Genomic DNA, 26,022 nt, shown 5'->3' with positions numbered 1-26,022 from the left:
GTGATTGTACTATTAGTATTGCTAGTGTCAATAAAAGTAGTCATACTACTGGTAGTAGATGTAGTAGCTCTAACAGCAGCATTAATAGTACTAATAGGTATAGCAGAGTATTAGTAGTAGTAGTAGTAGAAGTTAGAGCAACAGTAGCTAGACTAGTAGTAATGGCTGTAGTAGTAATAGCAGTAGTAATAGTTGTACTAGTATTAGTTTAGTAGCAGCAACACAATAATGGTGGTAGTAGTAGTACTAAGAGGAGAATATATGAACTATAGAGTCAGTAAAGCAGTGCAGTCAGCCATCAGACTGCAGTTGAGCGTGTGTCCACTGGGAGGCGCTAACCCTCTGTAACAGAGTGTCAGAACAGCAGGTGATAAGAGGCAGAGAAGTGTTTTGTTTGTGATGAAGAAGAGGAGGCTCATCTGAGGGAAGCCTTTGATGAACCAACTGAAGACGTGACATCAACATGTAGAGAAAGACAAATTAGTAGAAATGACACAAACAACGGTACGACACAAAGGCCCTCTGGGAAATATATTAACACTCAGTTAATGAGTTTTCAAGGACTCCACTGAGAAGGAGTATTAAACCTAAAAGACGATGATGGTCTCTGATTTATATTCACTCTGTCCTGCTGGAACAAACCGTATTAGCTAAGTATAGGTTTCTTTAATGTTGCAGGTTTATGGATAAAAAAACAAACTATTCAAACCCATAGATATTTCAATATAATATCAATATTTTGATGAAAAGCTAAGTGTGCGAGGACTATTTTCATTATCATAATATTACAATATAACTTAAATGTTGTCTTGTTCTGCTCTAAAAGGCTGCACTGTAGTTAAATAAAACAGTAAACATGTATAAATATTAGATTGTGATGCTTAGTTCTTTAATAATAATAATAATAATAATAATAATAATAATAATAACAACAACAATAATACGAATAAGAATAACAAAAATAATAATACATAATTTTTCCATGTATCTGTACATTTTATATTTTAATTAGTGGTAGTTTTTAGTTTTTGTTAAAAAAGACAAACAACAACAAAAACAATAACTAACAATAACTTCTTCGTTACTTTTAGATTTAGTTTTTGAAAATTAATAATAACAATAATAAGTATGAAAATAAGAATTATAATAAATTAATAATAATAATAATACATCATTTGTCCACCTATCTGTACATTTTATTTTTTAATTATTTGTGACTTTTGTCAGTTTTTGTTATAAAAACCCCCCAATAATGACAAAAACTAACAATTTTTTTTAAATTTTAGATTTAGTTTTTTTTATTGATAAAAATAAATAAATAATAATTATTACACTAAGATTAAGAATAATACATAATTTTTCCATGTATTAGTACATTTTGTATTTTAATTCTGTGTAGCTTTTATTAGTTTTTGTTAAAAAACAATAACAGCAACAAAACTACTAACTAACAATAACTTTCTTTACTTTTAGATATAGTTTGTTAAAAAATAATAAGAGTAAGAACAAGAATAAGAATAATACATAATTTTCCACATATTTGTATGTTTTATATTTTAATTATTTGTAGCTTTTGTTTTTTGTTTAAAAACAACAACAACAACAAAAAAGGTTTGGGTAGAAATAAAAAAGTGATTCCCCTCAACAGTAACGCCATTACCATGGCAACCTATATGCAGCCTACTACAGGCCTTTTCCTGCTATTTTAACTTCAACTCAGAAATCGAGTGGAGACGTTTCTGCTCTGTTTCACGTCAACGTTTGGAGGAAAATTAACATCTTGAGAGGAATCTCGCGGAGATTTCAAGACTTTGAAGCTTCGTGCAAATGAGCCATTCTGTCACCTGTCAATCAGAATTGATCTTAACCAATCAAATGACTTCATTAAAACGCTGCCTGTGACGAGAGACGAGGAACATCATCCATCGGTGTGAAAAGACAGTAATTACCAATGAATATCAGTGTGTGTGTGTGTGTGTGTGTGTGTTGACAATTTGAAAATCACTCACACACACACACTGTGCCAGCTGTCAGTGTGTTCTGATTAGGTGCTTACGTACAGGAGCGCGTGAATAGGGCTCCGTAATTGCTTGAATGTATGTGACAAACACATTTCACTCCATAATTGCAGGTGAAAAATGTGTGGGTGTTATTTATTTTACAATAATGTATCTCTCCCCACTTGCAGCCCATCACATATATAATTTTCACCGTGTCGAGGTCACTCAGGATGTATACACTCTGTGTGTATATATAGCACAAAAAGAATCCATTTCGATGCATAAAATCCACTCCACAAAGCGTTCCCATCATGGATAAAGGTGACGCTACAGTATAGACCTGTATGTAAATGAACACACTTCATATTGTTTGTGTTTCTACATGCATATCTGCAATTATATATAAAGTTTACCGTTTGTCAGTGCAAATAGAAGTTACGTTTTCAGCTTGAGGATTTTTTCTTTTCTCTGTTTTATTCACCATCATTATTATTGTGAATTTAATGTATTTTGGACTGTTTGTCGGACTGACATTTTACAGACATGAGGATTCATCAATGAAAAAAAGAATGAATTACGGAGTTAATTATTATCCTTATTGCTATAGTTATTATTATTATCATCATCGTTATTATTATCATTATTATGGATAAAAAGAAGAAGAGTGGACATGAAGAATAAGAGGAGGAGTGATGGAAAGATACTTGGTACAAACAGGAGTGGAAGGGGTGAGAAAGAGCAGAGAGACTTGAGGGAAGATGATAAACAGCTGAGGGAAGGACGAGGAATGCAACAATGAAGCAGAGATGTTTTGACATTTGGTGAGCAGGAGGAAAGACAGAAAGACAGTGAGTGAAGAAAAGAGAAATCGTGTTTAGTTTTGTTCTATTACACAACCGTGCAGTGTACTTTTAAATCAGAAAGTAAGACATGAACAAATCATTTAGAGGAAAAGAAAGTGAAAGACGAGGAATAAAAAAAAAGAAAAAAAACAACAAAAATGAAACAAACTAAGGACAAAGTGAAAAAGAAACAATTTAAAAAATAGGGCTGTCAATCGATTAAAATATTTAATCGCAGGATTGTCCATCATTAATCACGATTAATCGCAAATTAATCACACATTTTCTACCTGTTTAAAATGTAGCTTAAAGGGAGATTTGTCAAGTATTTAATACTCTTATCAACATGGGAGTGGGCAAATAAGCTTGCTTTATGCAAATGTATGTATATATTTATTACTGGAAATCAATTAGCAACACAAATCAATGAAAAATATTGTCCAGAAACCCTCACAGGTACTGCATTTAGCATAAAAAATATGCCCAAATCATAACATGGCAAACTGCAGCCCAACAGGCAACAACAGTTGTCAGTGTGTCAGTGTGCTGACTTGACTATGACTTGCCCCAAACTGCATGTGATTATCATAAAGTGGGCATGCCTGTAAAGGGGAGACTCGTGGGTACCCATAGAACCCATTTTCAGTCACATATCTGGAGGTCAGAGGTCAAGGGACCCCATTGAAAATGGCCATGCCAGTTTTTCTTCCCCAAAATTTAGCGCAAGTTTGGAGCGTTATTTAACATCCATTAGGTTTTCTAGTTTCATAAGATGCCAGTTTCTTCACGAATTTGCGTAATTGTGTTATTGCATTAACTTCGACAGCCGTAGTTCTATTACCCAACCGTACGTGTGAAATTAAATCACAAAGAAAGACATGAACAAATCATAGAGAGAAAAGGAAAGTGAAAGACAAGGAAGAAAGAAAGAAAAAATAAATTAAACAAACTAATGATAAAACGAAAAAGAAATTAAAAAAAAACTATGTATAAATGATCCTCCTAAGCTTTTTATCTGGATAAATCATTCAAGCCACCTTGCAGATTGATTTCACGCTCAGGAGATTTTGAAGATATGAAGAATGAACAGATTATCCTTCAGAGAAGGAGATGAAGATGATGATGACGAGGGGGTTGGCAGAGTTCAGCTGGGTGTTTTCCAAACTGCCAGTCTGCCTGTTAGTCTTGGCAACGAGCTTAACTCTCCTTGCGTAACCAGACCAAAGACTCGGTTTCTGTCCGTCTATCTATCTATGGGAAAATAGCTCTGAAAACAACCCAATAAAACTACATCTATCATCTATCCCTCCACCGAGTGCTGCTGGCTCTATGTTGGCTTGTACTGCTGTGTGTCCATCATGCACTGCTGCAGATAATAAAGAACGTCTTGTTGTTTTTACATGAAGCAGGTCCGGAATTCAGGTTTGTTTCACTTCAGAGGTTTCTTTAACTGTTTTTTGATAATGATCAAAATGTAAATATAAAGAATCAAGTTTAGTTTCTTTTTTATTATCATTATTCTGCTACTGTGTAGAGGGTCAGTTCACCCAAATAAACCTAATGGTAACAGGTTTTTGAGATTTCTGCCTCCACAATTCATTGCAGCGTCATAGACAGTTTGTAGTAAAATTACATAAAAATAATAATACACTATTGAAAATTGACATTTAAGAAATTCAGAACTAAAATGAAGAACTAAAATGACTGGTTGATTAATCATCAATAATCTGCAACGATTTTGATAATCAAATAATCAGTAATTTTTAAAACAAAATGCCAAAAAATGTATCCGGTTCCACCTTTTTGGTGTTTTTTATCGTCTTCTCTTAAGGTACATCAGATATCTTTGGGTTTTGGACCATTGGCTGACAAAACAAGACATCTGAAAATGTCATCTTTGACTCTAGGCAATTGTTATGCACATTTTCCACAATTTTCTGATATCTTATAAACAAAACATTAAAGCAATTAATCAAGAAAGTAGATTAATCAATAATAATAAAAAATCTATAGCCCCAAAAATGTCTTCCCAGAAGCAGTGTCCTTGTTACTCTGGATAATCCACAGAAAAGTGGAACTACTTACTGAGAAAGAGAGAAAAATAGGCTGTTTTGATTGTCTTCAATAAGTAACGTGCCGGTGTAAGGTGTTTTTTTTTATTTATTTTTTATAATTTGGGTGAATTGATCCTTTAAGACACCTCTCATACTTATTTGTAAATTACAAAAAAACACTTATAACACCCTTTAACATGTGTGTAAAAATACTTGGAAGTTTTATACTTGGGTGTTTCCTCACTTCAAAGGCTGGAAGGTCAAAAAGGTCAAAGGCACTTCAACAGGGCATGCTGGGCCACCCTTCTGTTCTGGGTGTCTTCAGTCATAAAAGCACAGCAAGTGTATTTATAAAATAGATTTCTGAGAAAGTCGGAAGATAAACATGACAGGAATGTCAGCCACGATGAAGAGAGGAGTTTAAATGTTTACTGTGCCATATTTCTGTATGTCTGCAGTTTGTTTTCAGTTCACGCTGCTCAGTTTCAAATGAAACAGAGCTTAAAGAGTCCTAAGAAGACTCATAAGGAGCCTGTTGACGGAAAAAGAAATCAAGTCTCTTTCCAGTTTCTGTCATTTTATCTGAACACGACAGATGTTCACCTTTGCTCTTTGGTCCTGGATATGAGTGTCATTCCAGATTTCAGCCACCATCTCCTTTTCAGGCTAATTTTTCTATAGATGGTAGAAATATATGGACGAAGCCAACATGGGAATAAGAGAAGTACTGGCGCTTATTTTTCTTCACTTCAAGTTTGTAGGATAGAAATGCTTTACATAATACTCTTCATCCTACACTCGCTTTGTGTGAGAAAAGTTCGGTCCATTAAGACTGCTTTGGCTTCACCGCAGAGACATGAAGGCTGCTAATTGGTTGGGATTATGTTCACTTATGTTCTCTCTTGTCAGAGGACAGAGACTATTGTGTGTTAGAAGAGTTTAAAAAAGCATCATTATCACCATGACAAAGAAACTGAACTAAAGCAGAAGTTCCAGAAGTTCTTGGCGTGAAAGCTGCTCGATTCCTACAGCTTGTTAAAAAGTCCACTCGCCTTATCTCCGTTCCTAAACGTTGCAGAGTCGTATCCTCTTTTCCCGCACAAAAGCCCAACCCTGTGTTGGCGCTGACATTACCACATAAGCCTCACTTAAAGCCGAGGAAAACCCCAGCAAAATGAAAGCGGGGTGACGTCTTCTTCCAGTAAGCCAAGCAGATAAGACAAGTGGCTATCATGTTGGGCAGGGCAACATGATGGATACGAGTTACAGTATTTATTAGGAACCCGTTCATCTCCTCTCATTAAGCCTTTGATCCAAGCTGTGACTGGAACCGACCGCTTGGTGATGAGAACCAACGGCGCTGGGAAAATTAGGAGATTGCCTGGAAATCTGTCAGAGTATTGTGTGTGTTTGCGTGTGCGTGCGGGTACTTCTGGCACACCTTGAATCCTGAGATGTGTTTTAGCGTGTCTCGTCTGACAAAACTGAGATCGTGTTGATATGTTGTTCTGCCAAAACGCTTGTCATGGCAGGAGTACAGAGCGCAGGGGAGGATAGGGTGAGGCGGCAACCACCTACTACCATCTGAACATTTACTGTCAACACATCACATGGAACCAAATCAGAAAATTCACCAGGAACTTTCACTTTCTCTCATAAAAAAAAGTTTATGGAGGACTTCAACAGTGTCGAACTTCACTGTTTTACCAGCCAGCCTGATGTCAATGATAGAATTGCAGACTGAAAAGAAAAAGATGTTTGTAGCATCACAAATTTCTACTGGGTCGTTTTTAATCTCGGAGTTTGGGTTTTGTTTTTGGGTCGATGTTGCTTATTATGATGGTCGATAGGGATGCTAGCAGTCTGATCCATAGAGTACTACAGGAATGAGTCCTAAAAACCGGTAAATGAGTTAGCATTTGCCACTTCCTGTTCCCTTATTTGGAGGTCAATGGGTTTTTTTCAGTTTGAATTTTTGGTTAATACAAACTGAAGAGATTTTAACGTTTTGTTCTACAACATAGGTCAGATTAATTAAATTAAATACAGTTTTCTGTTCTGCTCCATTCATTTGATGTGGTGAGTAGATGTTGTTGCATAAAGCTCACGTTTCCTCTAAGGCGTCCCACTGCCTTTACATTAAAATGCATTGACCACGTCTAAAGGAGAAAGTAACCCCTCCGGCACTTTGGTCAGACAATCAGGTGCTGTTGGACGATTCAACAAACACATCATTTGATGCATACTGACACTTTTACTGTTAAACTGGTAATAACATTGATGTTTAGCTAACCTTACCAAAGATTCACATCATTAGTTTTTATAAATTATTATTTTGGCAGGTCACTTTGAAACATTAAATGGGTGAAAGCCATTTGATCACATCTAAAACAAGGAATCTCTGTCCATTTGTCTGTGTGTGTCCTTCGCATATCTCGAGAACCGTTCATTCGATCTACTTCACACTTGGTGGGTGTATTACTGGGGACCAAGGGATGTGCAGTGTAAAGGTTGGTGCAATTTGGACATGCGACACATTCAATATTAATAATAAACTGCAAGAAAGGTCGCCAAGGAGGGTCGCCTGGACTCTGTCGAGGTGCACTTGAGCAAGACATCGGACCCCCAAAACTGCTCTAATGCTGCTTCTAATACTAGGATGAGTTAAATGCAGAGGCTAAATGTCACTGTGTGCTAAGGTGTACAATATGTGACAATAAAAAGTTGGTTTCCAATTACATTAATACCACAGTAGGAAGTGTGCGTTACATATATTAAACAAGTTGAACATGATGATTTGTCTGTCATTATGAGATTAATGCATTGTAATGAACCTTCTGAACAGTCTAATTAAAAATAGTCACGCAACGCCTAAAGGGATGTTGACGTATGAGCGTCTCCACTTGTAGTAGAGAAGTGATGTCTAGTTACAGTTTAAATAGAAAAACAGAACTCTTAAACAGTTCCACTCCGAGAGGGTTACAGATAATAAATTAGGAAAAAAAAGATCACTAGTTTCAGATCAGTACAGTACAACGGTTTCATGCAACCGAGAGTACATATACACACATAGAGTAACACATCAATCTAAGCTCAAAAGCTCAATTGGGTCCTCACAAAGATAGATTTACAGGACGACACACACACACACACACGCACGCTCACACACACACGTCCACACATACATAGAGAGGCAGGATCCTGTTGTTTTCTCCAACGGAGCAGAACCTGCTGCTGTTATGAGATACAGTGAAACTCCCACATTCGTGTTTCAGCTCTGTGACAAAACCCCACAAACCAGCACAGAGCTGCCTCCTACTCACACGTTCAAACACTATATAACATGGTCCTGATTTATAGAAAGACCACAGTCCAGTTTCAGAAAGAACAACTAAGGATTTTGCTAAAAATGAAACCTCTATATGTTCTTTAGGAATATTGAGAATATGTTTCAATGAAAAGAACAAGGATTGAAGAAGACTGGAGACTTGAGAAAACATACATATTTTGGTAACACTTTATAATAACCATCATTTTTAAATGGTAAATTGATAGTTAATTAATTCAACTTTTATTTTATTATTATTAACAAACAATAAAATGATAATGAATAATGTTTACTACTTGTTAGTAATGCTATAATTTCTGTTATTTTATCATTAGTTTGTGTAATATGAAATAGTTTATAAATTCTATATTGTATCATAGCTGATAAGAGACGATAACAATTATATTCTGATAAAATTAGTAACTTATTTATTAACAGTTTATTGCTGCATACATTATAACATTTTATATACTACATTACTTTTTTTGTGATTACCAAATTATTTGCAAACCTTTAAGAAATCGTTTGTAAAACATCTATAAACATTACATAGATAGAAACCAATTATTAAGCATTGACAAAGTATTAACTATCTATCTAAATAATGTTTATAGATGGTTTACAAAGAAATTATTAACCATTAACAAAGTATTACAAATATCTATATATTCAATGTTTATAGATATTTTACAAACAATTTATTTAAGGTTTAAAAATATTATCTTAATCATTAACAAATACTTATATATATTATTAATTATTTATTATAATTTCGCTGTTTGTTAAATGTAAAATAATTATTAACTAAGTTTAATTAATTATCAATTTCACATTTATAAATCATGGTTATTATAAAAGTGTTACCCATATATTTTTTAATAAATTTTGTCCATGGTGTGAATTTGTATTAGTGTTACAGTCACTGCACTTGCTTACATAATCAATATTTTAAGAATTATAAGCTAATACTTAAGACCCAAAATATGCATAATAATGTAAGTAGTAATAGGATGACTAATTGTTTTAAAAGAGTGTTTTTAGAACAGAAAGTATTTGTATAGTAATTGTATTTATTTGTAATGGGCATCATAAAAGTGCTGAAGTGTCCTTGAGCAAGGCACTGGAAATACAACAGACCAACGCAAAGCAATGAAGGCTCTGTGTTCCCTCTCGTATACAGTACTAGTATACAGCAGCTTAACATGTCACTGACTCACTGTGTGTGTATGTTGCTGAGCTCCTGCTCTGTCTGTCTCTGCAGCTGCTGGAGGTGAAAGGTCAGCTCCTCACTCAAAACGGCAAACCTCCACAGTCCTTCTCTCTCTGTGTTCTCCTCACACACCAAACCCTGATCACAAGAGAACAGACAAGTTATAGTAACACACCCTCTGGCAGCCATAATGGAGGTTCACAAAATAATAGCTAACCGGAAAGCAAACATCGCTGATGTCAGTCTGTTAACTGGCTGGCCATAATGACTTTTGTCTGTTGCTAATTTGATCATTGTGCCAGCACATAGAGTGATATAAGCATGGTATTAACATCCTTTTAGTTACCATGGTGAAAGAGAAGACCCTTCCTACATACTGGATCCCAGAGAAAAACCTTGCAGTTGAATGCCTCCGCCAACCAGTTAAGTGTCACTAAAATGTCACCACTTAAAGAGACTGTATGTACATTTTTACATGTATAAAAAAAAAATTTTAATTGTTTTTTATGGCCAATGTGTGAACAGGTTGTAACCTAAAAAAATGAGACCTTCCGTGACTCTCTGGGTTTCTTCTATCAGCCTGTAGACTGCTTTTAATGTGAAGAGAATGTGGACCATTTTTTCCGGGAAAATCCAATGGACCTGACATCATGCAGGCTTGCAAGTGCCTTTATTTTCAGCTCCGCTTCAGGGCTAACAGTGTGCAACCATAACTAACGTCAACAAACAACCAGCCTCCACCCCAACTCAGACTCCAACACAAACTCTACATAAGCACAAAAAAAAAACAAAGTTATACCTAGTGAAGCCCGTCTTGCAGAACAGGAATGTGACTGACGTCGGGAGAAACTAGTGTTGTGGGAGAATAGCAGAGCCAGTGCGAGGAGTGTGTGTGCACGTGGGAAGTGAGTGGTGAAGTAAGAGAGAGAGAGAGAGCGGTGGCGAGTGTGTGAGAAAGCTAGCGAGCATCGGAGCAAAAGAAAGTTAGTTTAGCTTTGAGAATATCAAGTGAATGTTCAGTGGAAGTTGTGCAGAAGTAAGTGCTGCAGCTCCTCAAGACCAACAGAGGTTTCCCGTGTCTTGTTTCCCTGCTGCTGAGTGGAGTGATGGCGGTTAACTCCGGTGCGAGTTACGTTATCGTCTCCGGCCCAAAACTACGGTGTCTCCCCTGTGTCTTCTGACCACGGTCGGAAGGCTGAAGCAGCAAAAGTTAACACTAGGCCAAGCTAACATTACTGCCAAGTGAAATATAGAGTGATATTGTGGTTTTAGCTGATGTTGCTAACGTTAATCAACATGATGCCTGTCAATCATGTTCAATCACGACGCTGACAGTCGTTTATTTAACGGTGTCACAGGTGTGACTGTTAACAAGCAATTTCTGATTCTTACATTGAGTCCCTGTAATCATTTTATTATCTTAGACATTTGTGAGAAATTGTCATAAATAACATATGAATTCTTGAGTTATGGCCAAAACCATGTTTTGTGAGGTCACAGAGACCTTTGACCACCAAATTCTAATCAGTTCATCATTCAGTCTGAGTGGACGTTGCATGGTGCCAAATTTGAAGAAATTCCCTCCAGGCATAAAAAAACAGTGTGCCAACAATAAAAACACAAGACAGACAAACGCTCCATAAGTGATCATATAATGTTTAGTCTGGAGAGTATCTGATATGAGAATGTACCCCTATAACAGCTCTCAGTAGTCTGCCGTCTCCGTTTGTCAGACATAGCAACATGTTGACTAAAACAGAAGAGAGTGGTGAATCACCAGCTGAAAGAGGAGAGAGAGAGAGAGAGAGAGAGAGAGTAGACGGACTGATCAGACAGACAGACAGATAGACGGGTAGATCAACAGACAGACAGACAAGAGGAGGTGAAGCGAGACAGTCAGATGAGAGGAGAAAGCAAAAGAGACACTAGGGGATATGACGAGTGAAGATAAAGTTGGCGTAGGGGACGTGTAATCAGGTTGTGAGTCTGAACTCGTCGAGGTGAAGGAGTCCTTCAGTGAGCGGCTGTGGGCTGAAAGACAACAGACCGACTGAGTCATTCTGGCAGAACACCATGATCACCCTCATCCTCCCCTTCGTCTGTGTGTCTGTCTGTCTCCATGTGACTCAGTCTGAGAGACACACTGACACTATGTTCACACGGCAGCCAAATCTGATTTAGTTTCACTTTGAAAATCATCGTGGTGACAGAGAGACAAAACTCAGAGGTTCAAGGAGAACATTTTACACTTCAGTATTTTTATTTTTTGCTTGACCATTTAGAGCAGACTTTGGATATTTGAGCTGTATTTCTGAATATGGCCTCAGGAGAGATCAACAACGAGGGAAAGGAAATGGAGAGAGACAGACAGCAAACAGGGAGGGCCACAGATTCCCACAGAGAACTCGAGAGGAAAAATTCAAGCGAAGCGCATCAAGAGAGTGCTGATCAAAACAAATCCAAACCGTTAGGAGGAATGCAGCTAAGGCAGTGTTGAGCAATTAGCCCTGTACCCTCTAGCAAAGATTCATGTTTTAAAAAAAACAACAACAAGTTTCAACGTCAGCAAAGACCGAATGACACTTGATGCCTCAGCTAAGCTGGTGATAATCATCTAACTGTTTTAACTGGAGGCGTCATGTTTCGAATACCAGTAAAGCTGCTTTGAAGTGGATCCTCTCCACTTTCACATACATCTGTAGAGATTTAAATCATTAAAGGATAAAGTGGTTCTTTATAATTTGTCCAACTGGAAGATTTTACCATTTGGTCACCAGTTTTATTTTCCTCGAGCTTCTAATTAGGGGTGGGGGAAAAAAATCGATACAGCATAGTATCGTGATGTTTTGCTTGTCACAATCTTTTATTATAAAAACTATTAACCCCTTCACAATTTGATGGTTGGCCCGGCCGCTATTCTGTTTTTCAGAGGTTGTAGCGGGCTCAGTGTTAAAGCTAGAGTGAATATTCTGGTATCATATGAAACTAGAAAACCTAAGGAATCCATCGGTATCAATCGGAAGCTATATAGTGTAGAATATTATAGATATTATGGATCCAAGACGTAAATGACAGAAGGCCGGTACTCCGAGAAAAAGTCGCAATTACAAATCTGTCTGCTACTTCAGCACCACGGACAGCGCCGTGGATTTATCAATACACAACACAGTTAGGCTACTGATATGTCTGAGCCATGGTCGGGGCCATAGATCTATCTATCTATGTATTTAATCAACACAACATTATAAAAACATAGAAATTGTATTATAATTTTAACAGTAGTGACATGATGGAACTTGATTCATACTCTAAGTGGTTGGCAAGTACAAAGTAACTTTACATAGGGGTTTATATAAGATATCTTTCATCATTTACCTGTTGCTCCTCAGTGATGAAGGGGGATTGTAGGACGTCAACTTTGTCTTTTATCAGCTGCCGTAGTTTGTCTAGCGAAGCCGGGAAGTCCTCTCTGTTATTCTGGATCTCTGGAGACTTTAAAAAAAAGAAAGAGAGAGAGAGATTTTGAGTTTTTTATCTACTTGCAACACAATAACCCTCATACAGTAAATCCGCCTCATGTTTCACAATCAGCACTTCTGGCAGCAACCAGACACCACTGGGACTCTGATTCATTGGCCGCTGATAGCAGTGAACACATCTTTTAAAAACATATCTTTATTCTAAATGTGCATTTTGGTTGTTGACATTAATCTGAAGCATTGTCAGCCAGGACTAAGGCAACACCCAACTGTCAAAACACCTCCTCCGATTCTTGAGCGAACTTTCTCATTGGTGTGGAATGGAGAGAAACAGGAAGGACTGCCGTCTACACTGAATCATGCTCCAGAGCACAGAGACGATGTCCTAAATACCAGCACACAACTGTTCCCCATCTGACATATAAAACACATCAGTGGACTAAAGTTCATCAGTGGTTCAGTCAGAATCAGACAGGCCGAGGAATCTGATTGGACTAAAGAAAGTCTGGTTTGAAGCACTAAAATAAAGTATGCCACAGTTTACAACTGGGCTTCAGGTCATTACAGATTTTGGGCTACATGAATAAAAATGACTGGACACACTACTTATCACCAAGGTTCATCTGTATGGCTCTGTTAGTGCAACGCTGTAATAAAATATGCTAAACATTTGAGGGAAATGTATGATAAAAAATAGCATTCTGGTATTAGAATACTATATATAATGTTATGAGATATTTAATGTTTATTTCAATCTACACCTTTTTACACTGTGAAAAATTATCTTTTTCTTGTTGTAGTTTTTGTTGGGATTAAATGCCTCTACTGTTTTACCAAATTGTTTCATTTAATACATTTAATTAGTAAAAACATTTGTACAAGTCAAAATAGAAATGAGTATAAGTAAAAGTAATTAGGGCTGCAACTTTTCATTAAAATTAAAATTGTGTTTTTTTTAATTTTTAAAAAACATTGTGAAAAAGGTCGAAATAGCAGAGGCTGAGATATCCAAACTTGTACCTGAAAAAATTGAAAAAAAAAAACCAAAACAATATTGAAAGACCCAAATCCAACCAGTTACACCTATCTTAAAAGGTTCCGACCATAGACTGTATAACAGAAGTGGACGTAGTCACCGTGACTTCACACATTGGCGTCTGGACTTTGGCTGTCACAATCCTGTTTTTTTGCCATTGCCATCTTGTTGTTTTTGCAACCAGACAATCCGGTCTCACTCACAACTCAATCAACAATTAACTTTCATTTACTGAAAACAAACTGTGGAAGGGTTAAAGTTCTAAGACGGAAACACAGACAATTCCCAGACTGGACAACGCCGTGATAGCGACCTGTCAATCACAAGGTAGCCACGCCCTAAAGCATCCCCTGCTTTATTGTCTATTTGACTCTAAATGGGACCATAATTTAATAAATAAACATCATGCTGTGTTGAAGAAGACTTGAAACTAGCGATTGAGACCATAAACTCATGTTTACAATGTTCACTGAGGTAATAAATCAAGTGAGAAGTAGGGTCACTTTCTCATAGACTTCTATACAATCAGACTTCTTTTTGCAACCAGAGGAGCAGCCCCCTGCTGGCTATTAGAAAGAATGCAAGTTAAAAGGTATTTCAGCATTGGCTTCACTTTTAGGACCCCGGAGGTTGCCCACTGGGTCACAAGTAGTGCAATTTGACAGGTGACATGTTCTTTTGAGGGATTGTGTCCTGGAGGAGACTTCCATTTCTACCTGTCAGCGTGTCAGGTGGGGGTCATGTTAGTGTTTACTGTGATGGATCGCCTCGCTCGGTGGAAGTCACTGTTGAAATGTGAAGCAGAATGCAGCAAATGAGGTAGAACCAGAAAGTCTGATGTCTCCAGTGACTGGGATGACTTTGTACCAAAAAAAAAGCACTAAAGGGAAAGTAAAACTAGAAAACCTACATGTTTCGTCTTGTTAAAGCAAAAGTGGAGAACATCTTCAACATTTAAGTTGGTTTCAGCAGTTACATGTCAAAGTGCTCTATAGTATAACATCAGAAATGTTTAGTATTGTTCTGAGGTGTTGGCAACCACAATACAGGTCTGCCTACTGAACAGACTCTCGGCTGGGAGAAGCTTCCCACCCACCACTGTTTGAAACCCACCACAGAGAGCCATTGTAAGACTGCGCTGAAGCGGCTCGTATGTATGTTTTTATCTTAAAGGAACAAATCAATCTTCATCATATATATATATATAAAAACTACAGATGGACAGCAGGCAATTAATTCCCTTACTCGCCGTATGAGTGGATGCATTCACAACATGAGTGGGCTGGGTGTTCATGACACAGTGAGCCTGTGTTGTCTGATTAAATGCAATCAAAACAAGTCCATTGTGTTTTAATCCCTCTGGGGAAGTTGACATGCATCGACAGGAGTTTGAGGGAGCAGAGAGGAATTTCAAGTTGCTAAAAAAAAGTCTCAATATACAGCGTTTAAGTAGCACTCTGGACCCAACAAAGTCCTGTGCTTGACAAATGTGGGATGCTATAATTCTCTCCTCATTATGTCTCCTTTAAGTCATGTTTATATACTGCTCATTTGTTTTCCTAATTACATTTCCCAGCAATACTTAATTGGGAAAACAAATTCATAGCATAATTTCTAGGAGACAGGGTTGTACCATCAGAATAACATAACCTGGCATTGTCCAGTGTTTTCAATGAAATCAAAGGCAAAACAATGCTGCTGTCTGTATCACTAAGTGTCCTTTAACAAACACTATTTTTGCTGAATTTTATTGTTATGGATGAAACCAAGTAACGAGGACGTACCCTTATCGCGCTAGTAAATTTTCATTGGAGCTGTAGTTTTTTTGTCTACTTCTTGTGGCTGTATGACACATGCGGTGCGTGCCACAGGCGTCAACACAGGTTAACTCTAGCTACTTATCTAAGGCTTTTAAAAGACCATAGCTAGGCTAATTGTTTTAATACTTTTAAACTTTTAAAATTACTTTTCATCAATTCTTTAAATACTAATGCTTTTTTTAAAGCAAATATTCCAGTACACAGCTTAAAAAAGACCAACATTACCATGGCTTCCAAACTACCTGAACATCTCAATACTTCATTTTTAAAAAGGATAATTGTAGAAACATGTCTAAGGTTTTAAATAGACAACATAGCTAACTGTTCATACACCAACTATTGAAAAAGGCCAACTTTGGCCAGTTTCAAAAAGATAAAAAAGATCAAGTAGAGCAAGGTTTAAAAGAGAATGTACCAAAATATCACAAAACTAAAGTATGTGTATGTTCGACATCAATTAACGTGTGTCAAATACCAGTGTGTCTGTGTGTGTGTTGCATTTAAGCTGTTGAAACAACAAAACAAATGTTTAGCTAAGCCACCCAGTATTCAATCTATAACCAACTTCAGTTATTATTATGTACAACCCAAAGTTATTCCAAAGGATTAAATTAGGTAAATTCTTCAATAAAGCCTTAAATAGACCAACTTCTTTAATACTATGACTTTAAAAGGGACCACCTTTAGCTAACTGTCCGAATAGCCCTTTGTTTCAGCAGTAAACTTTAAAAAACTTTATCTCACTGCTCTGATGCTATTTAATAGCTTCTGTGCTGTAAAAGGTTTCTAAAAATACTCACTGCAGGACTTGAAGACAGAGAAGTGTTCATGATGACAGACGGACTCTAAACTAATTTCCTGACTGAGCTCAGACCACAGGGGGTTCTCCTGTGTGCGTATGTGTGTGTTAGTGGGTGGGCTGCACTACTGTGTACATGGAGATGACCCTAACTACAACCTCCCCACTGACCAGAACGGACAAGCAGAGAGAGACAGAGACAGAGAAAGAGAGAGAGAGAGAGAGAATGTGAGTTTGCTAGTTAATATCCGGCAAGAGTTTGTCAGGGTTTCTATGGTTGATTGATCAGTTTACTTAAACTCGTGTGTGTGTGTGTGTATGAGAGAGAGAGAATGGAGGAGAGAAAAAAACTCCACTAAACTGTATCAAACTCAACGAAGTGAACACCAAACTAAAGAAAACAGGATGAACAAAAACAAATGTGGACAAAGAATGTGTCTCAGTTCCAGACTACATTCAAAATTGTCCTGATTAAGACATTAAAACTTTGGTTATTACATTCCCAATTATGAAACTCAATGTAAACACATTAACAGTGTGGGAACCCTGTCTTCAAGTTGAGTCAAGTCGACGCTCAGTTAATAAAAGCGATGACTAAACCTGAGGTTAGGTTGGATTGCAGAGTTCCAGCCCTCACCCCCCCAGCCGAGTCACAGGAGGCAGAATTCCCACCCCAGGGTGTGTCTGGGTGGGGCCTGATGACTGTGGAAGGTCGCCAAGTCAGACACACCTTGATAAGCAGGCAGGTATGAGGAAGGCGGAGCCTCCCTACATGTCTGCAGCTCTCTCCATTTGTTGACTTTGTTCTTTTCAGGCCTCGTTTCTGTCTCTTTATCACACACGCAGATGATTTTATGTAACAAGATTAAATGTTTAAAACCATGACAGAGGCTGCAACGGCCGTTACACTCTGTGTTGGACTGAACAAACAAAAATGTAGTTTGTCCTGAAGGTGATGTTAAAATTAGAGCTGTCAAAGTTAATGCGATAATAACACGTTAACGCAAAGTTGTTTTAATTTCTTAAACGTATTAAACCTGCAGTAGGCAGAATGTTTTTGGCGTCATGGGGCAAAAATTCTATAATAACCTTTCCGCATATTGTAATTCAAGTGTTCTGAGAGAAACTAGACTTCTGCACCTCCTCATGGCTCTGTTTCCAGGCTTTAAAAAAATCTACTACAGTATTTAATCAAAAAGTAAAATTATAAGAGAGTTGCAGACTCTCCCTGTTTAAACAAATGATATTGTGCAGTCAGATGAGGTTGCTTCTCTGCAGGTAGTTATGAACCCCTGTATGACCTTTGTCATTTACATAGTCTAAGGCTTTAGGCTGCACTGTATTTCCATCCTATCTGATGAGCAGACTTTTTAAAATCATCTTTAACTTTTATGAGTTTTCTTTGTTTAAAAATCACAGTTCACATTTCTTCATATTATATTCATTTATACCATTTTATTGGCATGCATTCATATATGCATAGGCAGTTAATTCCAATAATGAATAAGAGAAATGGGCAAAAATAAATAAAAATATATTCAATAGTTGGTAAATCCACAAAAGTAAAATCCAAACTATCATGGACGTTTGATTCTGCTTCTAAAGGTATATCTAAAATAAATCAGTATTCTGCATTATCGTTGGACTAAGCAGGTTTTGATCTTATCATCTGTCTATCTTATCAGTTGTCTATCTTATCAGAGGTCAGAATTCTGTTGACCTGCACGGTCAGGATAACAACACAAGTCATTACTCATCAAACAGACCTGTGTGTGTGTGTGTACATCAGGGAACTCCCTACCCAGCATGCCTTGCTCATGACTCATAACCGTGGCATGTCACTTTGTGTGCTGGTGCACTTTGATCCAGCAGCAGCTTTAAGTTGGGATCAGCAGTAGACGCCCTGCAGGCTCATTAACTAACCAGGAGTGTTTCAACCTGACTTCACTGTAAAACACTGTAAACAAAAATATGTGAATTTACAAAAATGTCACATGGCATGCATTTCATATAAAAAATATGTTTGGTTGCAGGTAAATTCCACATAAGATAAAATTACTATTATTTTAATAATTACTGTTCTACAATATTAAATTACTAAAACGTTGCTAAATCTAAAACCCATTAATGACACATAACGCAGATTCCATAGTCAGTCACCATATGACACACTATTTTAAAAATGCTTTAGTCATGAGCACGATTACTACAACTACTAACGCTACAACCTAAAAATTGCTAGTTGTTTTAATGCGTTAAAGAAATAAGTGGCGTTAAAACAAATTTGCGTTAATGTGTTATTATAGCGTCATCTATTTCTACCAGGCTAAATGATAAGTATTATGACTATACTACTTTTTGTTACACCCAAAATATTTAAAGGTAGATGAAAAACATATTTGTGAAACTGAAATTCAATTTACTATAGCATCTCTGCTTTTTCTGCACCTTTAATATGGGCGTTCGTGTGCAAGTACCCGTATATAAAAGCCTCCTCTCCTCTCGTCTGGTTTCAGGTTTTCCACCAGATGTTGGACCTGGCTGCAGAGATTTGCTTTGACATAATTTTGGCCACATAGTGTATTTGGTCGCTTTGGAAACTTTGACAACTCTACTAAGATAAAAGTGTTGTTTACATGAGCTTGTACACATTAACCCTACATTTGCTGTCCCTCGCTGCGTTATAAGAACAAGGCAGGTTTGTCCTACTAGATTAGTCAATCCTAGGCCTAATCTAAAGAGGATTGTGCAGTGTTGCATGCAGCTCTTTCTCTCTCTCTCTCTCAGTAGAACCAGTTCGTCTGCACTCAATGCTGCGGTGAGTAAGCAACATATCACCTCTCCTGTATTTGCTCTCCCTCTCTGCTCCTCCCCTGTTTAATTGAAGCACAGCCAAACCAGTTCCACTGTATTTAACAATTACCCTGGTTTAAGATCACATCTCTCCCCACACTATCATTACCTGAGTACAACTGAACAAAACAACCAGTTTCTGCAGCCTTCTTGAAAAGCAGTCGTACAGTAAAATGTGCTGAATTCTCCATGTCACATTCTGTCACTTTCTAACCCGTCTTCCCTTTGTCATTACAGATAGAAAGGAGCATTAGTGCATCTAAAAGGAAGACAAAGTGAAAGGAAAATCCACTAAATTCTTTGACGCATTAACATAACTTGTGATTTTTAGGTTGAAGAAGATACTGGCATCATATGAAACTAGAAATCCTAATGAATCCATTGGTACCAACCATGTCATACTGGCTTGTCGCGAAGGAGGTTAAATAACGCTCCAAACTTGCGCTAAACTTTGGTCGAAGAAAAACTGGCATGGCCATTTTTCAAAGATGTCCCTTGACCTCTGACCTCAAGATATGTGAATAAAAATGGGTTCTAAAAGATGTGCGATTAACTTGCAATTAATCACGATTAACTATGGACAATAATGGGATTACTCGCGATTACGTTTTTTAATCGATTGACAGCTTTAGTCTTCACAAATCATGATATAGCAGATTTACTACATAATCAATAACGTGCAGTTTTAAAAAAATAATGAGACGTTTCGTAACTTCACTCCATCCTTTGCACATTTTGTACACTAGACTGACTGATGGCATGTTTTCACTGTATACAGGTATTGCCACAGGTTATTTTAGGTTTGGCACAATACAGCTCTCACCATTACCAACCGCATCCAAACAAACATGCACACGCACACACACAGAGGTGTGCAGGGCTTGGTTGGCAACCTACCTACATTGAGCTCCTCCCAAAGACTCGCCCAAAAAAACATGTCTCTCAGCTGTCATATATTCAGACAGACAGGACGGGAGCGGGACAGGTGGAATAACACAAAGACAGAGCAGGTAGACATGTCGTAAACCAAGCATGCTGTAGCCATGCATGCTATTGAATTCTCCAGAAAAAGGACAGCATCGATCATTTGTTCAAAAGCTTAATATGACTTATTAATGAATCTATCTGCTCTGATATTAGGCAGGAAGTCTAAAGCAAAATGGCAAATGTTAAGTTGAATTAACTGTAGAAGCAAACACGATGATCATTATGACAATTTCAATAATTCTCCAGCCCTAATATAAACACAAAGAAAGCATGCGCCTGCAGACAGACAGTAGAAAGATGTGCAGATGATGAAGACTTTCAAACTCTTTCACTTTCTTCGTTCACTTCCATAACTAGAACATCGACAAAAACAACAACATCTACTCTCCAAGCAGTGCAGCACCCACCCAGCCTGCACCCACTCGGCCCTCCGACGAGGCTTAATGAGTAATAAGCACTGGGTGACCACAGTCTTGGAGTCAAGCCAACTTTCCCAGATGCCAAATTGAAGCCTGGAGGTACTGCATAATGCAAAACAACACTCATTAAAACTTGGAGGGGAAAAAAACAAGGAGCTATAAAATGCAAAAATGCACTAAGATGCATTTCAGGAGAAGCGCGGTGGCAGTTTTGAAATGACTGAGATGAATAATTAGGACACTCAGGCGTCCATTAGCGGGAGAAATTACAAGATGTAGGAAATGGGCTCCGAAACACACTCATGACCCTCAAATCTAAACCTAAATGTTGAGGTGGGGAGTGTGAGCTTCGGAGAGGCTGATGAAATGGGATGAAAGGCTTTCACTGCGGCAACATATTGTGAAGCATTCAGATGAGTTCAGAGAGATAATGCGCCAGTTTGCAGTTTAACTCAGGAATGAGTGGAACAGTAAAACAAGACCAAAAATGGATAGTGCGACGGCAAAATGTGACAATAAAACAAAGGAAAATGTGTTTGATTCCACGGGTTAAAGTGGTTAAATATTGATTTGTCAAATTTTGGACAGGGCCAGGTTTTTATTTTACATTTTTTTAACTGACTATTTCAACATCTTTCAGGCTCTTGCCTTACAAGATGAGAGGTAACTGTCAAAAAAATCAATTTACTTGTTTTTGTCAATTTCCATTCAGCAAAATTAAAAGAAATGGTTGATGAATAAATTAGGTGTCTGATATAGTCTAATGCTTGCATTACTCTGATTTTATGTATCATGTTAATGTTTCTGTGTAAATTTAAATATGCCTGGCTCAACACCCATGTGCCGTGCTCTTTGTGTACCTTTCCTTTTTCTTTTTAATGCCTCCGGGCTTCTCCAGGTAACCGCGGTAACCCTGTGTTTAACGTCACAACGTTATGAACTGTAGGTAATTCCCTCAAGCAAAATCTGCAGAAATGTGGACTTACGGGAAAGTGTTCATAAAGGGTTCAAAATGTCTGTGAGCGACCCCTCAAGGGCTTGACGATTTCAAAGTGGGACAGCCCTAAACCCTCACGGACTTTGCGGGAACACGCCTCAAAGTCTGTCAGTCTATAAGTGTGGACATTGGAATTGGGCCTATAATTAACTTTAATGAACATAAAACACACTTTGAAAGGGGTTAAAGTTCTACAACGAAAACACGGTTAACACCCAGACCGAACAACGCTATGGTGGCGACCTGTCAATCACAAGGTAGCCACGCCCTAAAGCATCCCCTGCTTTATGGTCTATTTGACTCAAAATGGGACCATAATTTACTAAATGAACATCATGCTGTATTGAAGAAGACTTGAAACTAGCGATGACACCATAAATTCAAGTTTACAATGTTTACTGAGGTAATAAATCAAGTGAAAAGTAGGGTCATTTTCTCATAGACTTCTATACAATCTGACTTCTTTTTGCAACCAGAGGAGTCGCCCCCTGCTGGTTATTAGAAAGAATGCAAGTTTACTTCAGCATTGGCTTCACTTATCAGAACCCGAAGTTATCTACTGGTATACAAACATTTATCACTTACTTAAACAAAGCTACATGTCAGCAGGTTGTTGTAGCTAATTTATAAAGAGTTGTGAGCACAAACCATCAACCAGGATATTTCTTTGAAATATTAGTGCCCAGGTGAATCATGGGTAATCTGGGAAGAGTGAATGTCTCAGTGCCTTCAGTCTTATGGCCTGAATACTTCAATTCAAATCACCTGCCAGGGTTATATATAGTACCATAAACCTGCAATGCATTCCAGGAGTTATTTCATGTAGACATGCTCCTGCTTCTGATTTAGAAAAGTACATCAACAACAGCTTTCTTGTGAGAGTTAGTATTCCATCTGACCTTCATGCCAGTGGAGTGTTTCAAAACACTGTTTCAGGTCATGAAAGATTTTCATCTGCCAGTTAAATCAACTACAGAAACTAATTTAGAGAGGGTTAAAAGGCTTATTTTTAATGTTTGACTCCACTGTGATTTGTGCAGAAGATCCCAATAACCCAATAACAGGAAGGCCTTCCTGACACTTCGTTCATTCAGAGCTAATCGACTATAAATCCCTGGAATCCATTTCTGAACATGCCTTAATTTTTCTATTTTTTTGTTCACGTCTTCCTCAAAAAACACATTTCTCTCCTGTGATGACACCATGTGATCAGAGCTGACAGAGTGTGCTCAGATCCACCATAGATCCACTGACATATTGTCACTTAGATCTAAAACCCATGGCAATGCAAAACAACCCTACTCTGGTGTCGGACACTATAGGAACCAAAAGGACATCTAACGTGCGTTAAAGTGCTAATCTTTGAGGCATGCTTCTGTTTTGATGTAGTCTCCACTTTGTTGCCAAGCTGCCCTCGGATCACGTCAATCAAACCTGCTCTGTTCTCTCTTAGAATGTTCTGTTGTTGCGTTTGTCTGTTCAGCTATGGTAGCCATCACTTGTCATCATAACTACTAGAAATGTCACGATACCAGAAATTAAAGTAGTCGATAACAATACCAGTGAAATTCCACAATTCTCGACACCCAATTCGATACCACAGTAAAAAAACAAAACGATAAAGCCCATGTAGGCCTATTTAAATATACTTTATTACAGTTTGCATACTGGTTTTCGCAAATTTATTATTAATCCCTGATGATCCGCCTCAAGTTTCTCACCAAAAACTAAATTTTACAAGCTTACATTTGAACACATCATGATAATGTTATAATTTACCTCAGCCCAATACTCATTTTTACTAAACAGAGCTTGAACGCATCATAGTGTAACTCAATGCAACCTCAGTACGTCAGTTGTTAGCTACGTTATTTAGCCAAGCAGGAATGTGCTGCACACCGGCTGCTAACAGCTAACGTTACTAACATTCCTCCTGTCGATTTCAAAACGGATTTGTTGTTCACAATGTAGCACTATTAGAGACATTTTCTATGGTCCCTGCAACGACGGGTCACCGTTAGTCTTGGGCCTAGATCCCTGGTACGTATGGTTACTGTAGAAAAAACGAGTACCGTCACATTTTCAGAATTTTGGCATTGACTTGGTAAATATAAAATGCACCACTTGTACAGCAGAGAACCTCTGCATAGACCCAGAGGTGAGTGCTCCCAGGCTAATAACACTTGAAAGACCCGTATACAATGTGCAATATTTGGGTGTCAATCAACAAAAGCCGACAATCATGAAAGAACCATTGTGAAACCGGCAGTTCCAGATCTAGACAGTCTGCTGATTTATAATGTTGTTGACTCATTTCATTAAATTGGAAGTGATTAAGTGCAAGTTGATGACATGAAAATTGATGACCTGTCTGTACTTGCAATATTTCTTATTCACATCACGTAAGAATGCTGTCATCGAAAACTATGCAGGGGCCTTGAAGCAAAGTAATGCCGCAGCCTGTACAGTATGTGCAATTACTTCTAGGACGCCAAAAAAAATGACATCACAGCAATGCAAATTCATGCAAAAGGAATTTCAGGGAAAGGTGAGTTTCTGCCAGGCAGGACTGTTCATCAGATTACGACATACCAACATCCTCCCCTCCCTGCCTGTGTTTAAAGCTGCTATTTGAACTGCACAACGCCGCACTGATAGGGCCACAAAATGTATCACAGAGTTTAACGAGGAGCTGTCATCTACAGGGTGAGTCGACTATGTCAACACACACGGAAATGTTCAGAAGTATTACCATTCCAAACAATGCTGTGTGTGTGCGTTAACCGATCCGTTCAAGGCTCACACCCTCATTCCTAACATACCTGCCACCTCCTTCCACCTTCCCTACTTTCACATGATTCACTGTTGAGTTGCAGTTTGTGACATTATGACACACGCAGTCAGAATCTTGCGTGCTTCTCATACGTGGCCTGTAATGAAATCCAACATGTGCAATGTTAGCTGCGTCACATCGGATGTTTTTATCATGTTTATCCTCGTTGTGTGGTGACCCACATCGGTGATGTTGTGGAAACTGTAAATAAAGACACTCGTTCACTAATGTACAAATTACAATGGAGATACACAAACCTTACTATCAATAAGTCAGGCGGGGCATCTCATGGATTCTTTATACACAGCACAATATATACTGTAGGCCTAGTACTTCAGAGAACAAAGAGTCTGAATACTTTTGGCTCTTAGCCAAAGCAAAAGCACTTTCTCTAATCCTGACCTTCCGTGTTAACAAACTTCATCCAATCCTAAACTGCCTGCAGTGTCCATGTAGTGTCCAATGCCCCCAGCTCACGCTACTGGTCATCTAAACACTTTAGTACGCGGTGATGATTGACGTCTTCATGGTAACACCTCACCATTCAGGCTGCTGAGTGATACTTGACACAAAGCTTACTATTCATTGTGCAGTCACACCCTCCTCTGTACTGCTAACAATTTAAGCACTCAGCAGTTTAGCATGTAAGGTTAACAGCAGGTCTTCAGCATTCACTGTGCTGATTTATAGCAAAGTCATCAGATATTGGTCCGATGATGATTTTGCTTCTGGGGCAAAGGCCTATATTTCTGGGGGTTCCGGCATAGACTGTCACCCATTGGTTTGTGGACTACGGTTTTGAAGCCTCTGCATTTTGGCTGTCCCATTTTGGTTTTTGGCCATCACCATCTTGGTTTTGAAGTGAAACGAGAGGGTGGAGCTAAGTACAACTGGACGCTGAAATTCCGAGATTACGATTCGGCCAATGCAGTCCGCCTTTTTCGCTTAACGTGATTGGTCAATAGAACTACTACTCGGACTAAACAGAAACCAGAACGCTTCTGATACTAACACTAACTGTATTCAGTTAAAAAATTTATATTACTTCCGGTAAGCTGATATTCAGAAAGAAAAAAATATCTCAAACTGACAAACAATTGTCACTGTACAGAATAAAAACAGTAGATTAATGTCAGAGCTTGTGACACAGAGCGCAGTGACTAATGAACCGCACAAAGAGGCTTTTTTAGAGCATTTTTCCTGCTCTACATAAATTCCATTGCATTAATGATTGATGTGCACCAGATGCCACCTCGGGGTGTTCCTCATACCAGACGACTTGACATTTCTATTATGATAGAAATGAATGCAGCACATAATAGACGGCTTGTTCAGTAGAACTTCGGGGCGTCAGAAGCTAAATAC

General features: G+C 38.0%; 1 protein-coding gene across 3 annotated transcripts in view; it reads right to left on the bottom strand.

Annotated features, from left to right (window-relative positions):
- LOC141757140 (uncharacterized) overlaps positions 1 to 26,022 on the bottom strand; it is a 54,832-nt gene that overhangs the window by 23,204 nt on the left and 5,606 nt on the right. Inside the window, exons 1-3 of one of the 3 annotated variants that reach the window (XM_074617418.1) lie at positions 16,570 to 16,710; positions 12,810 to 12,926; positions 9,442 to 9,572 (exon numbers count right to left, since the gene is read on the bottom strand). In XM_074617418.1, the coding sequence (XP_074473519.1) occupies positions 9,442 to 9,572; positions 12,810 to 12,926; positions 16,570 to 16,599 (278 nt within the window). In that variant the 5' untranslated portion in view covers positions 16,600 to 16,710. Of the gene's footprint in view, positions 1 to 9,441; positions 9,573 to 12,809; positions 12,927 to 16,569; positions 16,711 to 26,022 lie in introns of those variants that run through there. The other 2 variants (XM_074617419.1, XM_074617420.1) reach the window with 2 other exon arrangements.

The sequence above is a fragment of the Sebastes fasciatus genome, chromosome 19 (assembly GCF_043250625.1).
Source record: "Sebastes fasciatus isolate fSebFas1 chromosome 19, fSebFas1.pri, whole genome shotgun sequence".
NCBI classification, from domain to species: domain Eukaryota; kingdom Metazoa; phylum Chordata; class Actinopteri; order Perciformes; family Sebastidae; genus Sebastes; species Sebastes fasciatus.
The sequence above is the reverse complement of the archived record's forward strand: the minus strand, read 5'-3'. Positions and strand labels throughout refer to the sequence as shown.